Source organism: Takifugu flavidus, chromosome 15 (genome assembly GCF_003711565.1).
Source record: "Takifugu flavidus isolate HTHZ2018 chromosome 15, ASM371156v2, whole genome shotgun sequence".
NCBI classification, from domain to species: Eukaryota; Metazoa; Chordata; class Actinopteri; order Tetraodontiformes; family Tetraodontidae; genus Takifugu; species Takifugu flavidus.
The window spans coordinates 1,500,977-1,507,139 of NC_079534.1; the positions used below are offsets into that span (position 1 = coordinate 1,500,977).

At 45.7% G+C, this 6,163-nt stretch overlaps 1 protein-coding gene across 1 annotated transcript; it reads left to right on the top strand.

The window, feature by feature from the left end:
* Positions 1 to 1,747: 1,747 nt before the first annotated feature.
* Positions 1,748 to 4,087, top strand: gadd45aa (growth arrest and DNA-damage-inducible, alpha, a). Its single transcript, XM_057057221.1, has 4 exons — positions 1,748 to 1,976; positions 2,492 to 2,593; positions 2,725 to 2,947; positions 3,243 to 4,087. Exons 1-4 carry the CDS (start codon positions 1,927 to 1,929, stop codon positions 3,354 to 3,356), a joined length of 489 nt encoding a protein of 162 aa, XP_056913201.1. The 5' UTR covers positions 1,748 to 1,926; the 3' UTR covers positions 3,357 to 4,087.
* Positions 4,088 to 6,163: the final 2,076 nt, after the last annotated feature.

Genomic DNA, 6,163 nt, shown 5'->3' on the forward strand with positions numbered 1-6,163 from the left:
TAAAAATATATACTTTTAAACCACAATAACAATCTGAGATAAAATATAGTAACTTTCTGTATTAACTGTAAATTATTTCACACACTTTAAATAAAAAAGAATAGCCCTAACCCTAATGTAAGTATGTATGGATGGATGGATGGATTTGTATTTTTTATTTATTCCTGTATGTATTTATAATAACAAAACGTATGTACAATTTTTAAAAATTGTAGACTCTACTTAATCCTAAAGTCTAACAAGCATTTGCACGTACAAGTGTAGTCGTGTTGCAATCCTATCTAGAGTGTAGTCATGAAGATCTTCAGCAGAAGTGGGAGTCTCACTATTATTCGTTGTTGTTTTTGTTTTGTTTTTGTTTTTTGTTTAATGATTTGGTTGATATTCAAACGCAATAAACGAGAATGAAATGAGTTTTGAAACCGGACAATGAGCTTGGTGTGAGAGACGTGAAATGCTGCCATCTACTGGGTATGATAAAGCATGATTTTTATCAAGATTAAAGATAATTGACAGCATTTCTAATGTTAAATGATACAATAAATACCTCGGGTCTAATAAATCTGACTACCTTATCTAATAACCGTTTCTGACTGCGATAAAACAGCAAGCAGGTCATTTCCCCACATATTGGCAGTATTATAGGCGGTAGTAACGCAAGAGGCGATACGCGTGGCTGAACGATGTAATGCCCCATTATGGCCGTTAGAGGGCAGCATAACACCATCATAACATCTTCCAAAATTAAGAAATATTTCAGTAAATTGCCTTAAACCTGAAATAGTATAGAGTTTGTTTTGGTTATGCCTACTTTTACAATTTTTTAGCATTTGGGTGAAAAGAGGTTGTTTCTGGGATGCGTCAGAAATACAAAATTCAATTTCACGTATAACTTTACAAAGTCTTACTTTTCTGTGTTGTGATTCCGATTAATTTTGTGTTTTACATTTAAATAAAACAGGCCACAAATGGTTCGCCTTCGCCCACCTTAAAGCATTTTGACTATACAGTCTTTAAAATTGCTCTACCTTGCAAATATATGTATGCATATAAAACGTGAAAATACATGTTTAGATGTACTTCTTAAACACAATCATTACAGTATTTTTGCACTGGATGCGCGGTCCCCTATTTGTGAATTGTCCATAAGTTTGGACATTTGCTTGTTTGTTTGTTTGTTCCGCTACCGGGAGAGCGGTTCCGCGTGTATTCAAACCAGCCTCGCGCCAGTCCACTGTATCTCGCGCGCTGTGTCAAAACTTCCTGATACGTCACGATGTCCAGCGGACCAATCAGATTGCAGCTTCGAGCGTCCCGTTGCCATGCAGTGTACTGAGGTCTGTCCGGGGCCGGTCCGGCAGCAATGAACATCTGCAGCGAGTAATATTTCCATTTATGTATTTATTTAATTTCCAGATTTATAAAAGTTTGGTTACCTTGTAGTGGGACGTTAAGCTTTTTCTTTTTGTAGCTGCAAAACCACATTTCGTGTAACCTAATCTAAGTTGTCGCCTTCTCTGTGTAATAAGTGATGTAAAGTTAAATCGACGTTTTAGCTCTGTGCAGTTTTTCTTTATTTTTATTTTTGAAAACGTAGCATGGTATGTCGCTTTACTATCGTATTGAGATATATCGAACCAGTAGGTGGCTGTGGTCGCTGTTGAAACCGACCTGGGGAGGGCAGGAACGCCTGTTGCTGGTTCTGTCCAACCCCATGTTAGAACACACCCGAAAACTTAGCATAGGACCAATGATCGCCTCTATGCAAATACCGGCCCGGCTCGCTTTGTCTCCGGCACCTTTTCTGTGAAGTTACCAGATTTATCTGACAGTTGCGGCATAGTGGTCTGTAGATGAGCTCCGCGTCAAGTCGAGAAGACACCGCGATATATTTGTGTTTGTTGCTCTAAAGTGGACTTGGAATTTATGTACAACATGACATTTGAGGAACTAAATGGGGATTATTCTCAAGAAAGGTAACTTTTCACGACGTTTTATTTGCTGTTGTCTAAGGAAAGGCGCATCCAATATCGAATTCACTCTGCTAGGGTTGCGCACATAAGTATATAGTGTGCAGCTACGGTGCACGCAGCAAAAAAGTGTTAATTAGACACGCTTTGGTGTATAATTTTAGCAATAGTGAGGAAGGTTATACCTGGAATCGAGGCTAAAACAGGTTTAATCTGCTAGCATTGCTGTTGCAGGGTCGCGAGACGCTCTCCGTTACAGGGTTAGCTAACGCGGCGCTACATGATAAAAGTGGTAAAAATGTACGTTATACTAAATAAAGTCGTCTTCGACGCCTTCCTTCACTACTGCACAGCTGTCGCAAGTGTTTTACACCGCAAAACAGCGTTCACGCGTTGTGTTTTTGCGGGGTGGTCGTGATTCGGGTGGTTTACCTCACAGTTCGGCCGCAGTTAGCCGAGATGCGACGGGATCAAGTCCTTTTATTTAGTCCTCAAAGTTTGGCCTTGTCTTCGTTTTGCAGAATGGATTCAGTGGCGAAAGCTTTGGAAGAAGTCCTCACGTCAGCCTTACCTCAGGGCTGCATCACAGTCGGAGTTTATGAGGCTGCAAAATCGCTCAACGTGTAAGTTTATACCATTTATCATCACAGTTGCAGTTTTACGAGCTTTCTCGCCCGATTCCATTTACACTTAAAGTGTTCACATATGCATCATATGACTGTAATGCTGATCTCCTATTTTATTCTCCTTTCAGGGACCCTGATAATGTGGTTCTGTGCATCCTGGCCACCGATGATGAAGATGTCCAGGATGTGGCCCTGCAGATCCACTTTACCCTCATCCAGGCCTTCTGCTGTGAGAATGACATCAACATCCTGAGAGTCAACAACACCCGGCGCCTGGCAGAAATACTTGGCGGAGGAAGTGGAAAACAGAGTGGGGGAGAACCTATGGACCTGCACTGTGTCCTGGTCACGGTAAGCATCTTATTTAGGGTGTATTTTAATACCTGAGTGAGGCGTTTAAGATGTTTATACACACGATTCTTCAATTGTGTGCATGTGAGTGAGGATGGACGAACCTGCTGGTGCTTGTACTTGAGCTTTCAGTAAACATGCATGCAGCTCCTCCCTTCCATGACTTCTCTGGAATGCCAGTAGAGCACCGTGCCTTCTATTTGCATACAAACAGTAACATGGCGTCATGGAATACCATTTAGATGATAAAGGTGTGCACAAAAATGATGGGGTTTTTTGTCTGTGTGTTTTATAGAGTCCACATTCTACGTTGTGGAAGGATCCCGCTTTGAGCAAGGTGAACCGGTTCTGCAGAGAGAGCCGCTGCATGGATCAGTGGGTGCCGATCATCAACCTGCCCGAACGATGAACCCGAACGCCCAAAACCTGCGAGAGGACTCGAGAACCTGCACAAGAGTGGTGTGAACCCTGATGGACACATTACCATCCAGAGACCAAATTCCAAAGTGTTCCGAAATGTTGATGAGGCAAGAAAAAGTTGGGGAGAAAGGGATATAAAAAAAAAAAAAAGCTGTCTACTGCGGGATGAATTTAAATGAAGAAAACCAAAAAATGTCTCCAAGGGATGGATTTCCACTTTGGGCAGAAGCGTTTTGGAGTTGCGTCCGTCGGCCTCGGCGGCTGAGAAACGACGGCGAGGCGCCGGGCGGGAATTAAACCGAAGCATGCGTGTGCTTTTTCATGTGACGGCGGACACTGTACAGAAGGACGGTATCATGTATGCGTGGCGGGACATCTGCGAGGCGCCGAGGAACCGTGAAACGGCGGCGCGGAGCACTCGTTCAAACACTGGACCTTTTACGCAATTTCACACGTTCGATTTCCACTGTTGATGTTGACGTTGCTGTTGTCAGGAAGGAGCCAAAAAGGGAAGGGCTGCACGTCCAGCGAAGACACTCTGTATTATTGTTTCCTATTGCCACAAGTGAAATCATTCATTTGTTACAATTTAAGTTATTTTCGAACTATATTTAATTGTATTTATGTTTCCTTTTTATATATTAACTCTTTGCAAATCTGAACACATACGTATTGGTGTCAATAAAGAGAAAAAGTGGTTTTTTTCCGTGGGAGCCGGCACACGCCTGTTGTGATTTTCTGGAAATTTTAGCCAAGCCGAGCTGCTTTCTGACCTTTAGCAGCTGCGGTTGTAAAAAGAGGAGTCACGTGCGGATCACAGGGGTCGCGTTGGCCTCTGTGGCCTCGGAGCATCTCTGAGCTGCAGGGAACAATAATCCTGAGCTCTCCCGATCTGCCTCTGTCAGCAGGAACGTGCTCATTCATCCACACAGGACGCCTTTTCACCAATCCTCCCTCATTTGGTGCACAGTCAACTTGGCGTTTTCGACACCGGTTTTTATCTCCTCGGCCAAAAAAAGAAGCGGCAGCTCAACAGGTCGGCCGAGGCTCCGGGAGACGTGGCGCAACTCGGAGGAAGTCACATGACTGCAGTTGCATGGAATTTTTTCCCAAATGGGACACTGGCATGCAATCTGTTGTGCAAACCACTGAGCTGCTCCTTGCACTCCCCAACCCCTCTCCTTTTCCACACATGCGCGCACGCGTGCACGCACACATACACAAACAGGTGATCTGGCCGGGGTTGGATGCCGGTGATGTCACCAGGCTGATGTAAGGCGGGCGATTCCCGGAGAAAGCGCGCAGTCATGATCACAAGAACAGAGAAGGACAAGGTCAGAGCATGAGTTGCACAAGAGAGTCACACGCAGGGAAGTCATGTGACGCTTAAGATTGCATGGAATGGGGGGGGGGGGGACGTGCTCCCCCTACCGCTAGAATTCTGAGAAAAGATGGAATTTGCTTTTCATTTCCTCCACTTTGAAATGTCAAATAGAGCTTTGAAATTCACGGAGGGTTTGGAGGAAAACATTTGAAACCGGTGTTGCAGGAAACTGTACAAAAGTGCCACCCGCTCCCCCCCCCCAAAAAAAAACAACTACCCTGTCCTGTCGGTGGGAGCAGGTACTGTGTGAAAGGTTATCTGGCGTGTGACAGTCAGGGTGGGACGCTGAATGAAGTAACCGCTGAGATCCCGGGAAAAGGTTATTTTAAGATCGGGGGGGGGGGGGGGGGGGGGTGGGGGAGGAGGAATGACCTATTGGCTTTTCTGCGCAGCATTCCTAAAAAGGGAGAACGCTGCACACTTCTGACTGCCGGTCAACGTTCAGGCTCGTAATCAGCCCAAGTCTCACTAACGCTAACGCAGATGCTAATGCTGGGGCAAAGGTCAACACGTCAGATGACAAAACCTAAAATAGAAGAGAGGCCATGTGATTAAACGCGAAGGTTTACAGCCCTGCGCTGACGTAGCTGAGGGGCGGGGCTTACATTTGGCCTAGTAACAGCAGGTAAGAAATGTGGGCTAGTGCCCCGTTTGCTGGAGCCTAATCAAAATAATCTCAAGCTAACAGCTAAATATAAGAAACATCCACATGGAAAAGTAGGACTAAAACATCATTGTGAAATTTTAGTATTCTTTGGGTGAAACAAAGAATGCAACTGGCGCTAGCGTTGAAGTGTGCGGCGCTGGGAGGGGAGCGGGGGCCACAGACGGCGCTCTGCAGGGGCAGAAACGCCGTTTGTCTGCGAGCGCCAGTGCAACTCCATAAATAGCAAATATTTCAGTACACTACCTCAGTGTGACAGTAATAATCTACAGGCTCAGGGTATCAAAGGCCCAAATATGCTACTGCAGTCTGGTCTGCCGGCCCCCACCCTCAGCCCACCATCATCACCGCCCCCCCCCCCCTCCTCTTCCTCTCCCCCACATCAGCACATTCCAACACCCTGACACTGTAACTGCCGGGATGGGTTTTCGCCCGCTTCCCACGATGCTGCTCGACCAGGATTACCACATCCATGCGCGTCGTCCGTGCTTAGAAATGTCTCTGTAAAGCTCCGGCGCATGGCTTTGATCTGCCAGGGAAGCCGCAGCCATTTTCCTTTCATGTGAATAAAAAGGTGGGAATGATGTGCAGGAACTGCTCTTTGCTTCTCTCGTCGGTTTGATAGCTAACAACGAGCCTCATTCCCGTGTGATTGTCCTTTTGTGGAAGTGTGAGAACTTCGCACCGGTCGTTTATCCGGCAGCTGGTCAGAGTCCCGAACGGCCACCAACAGAGAAGCAAAACAGAG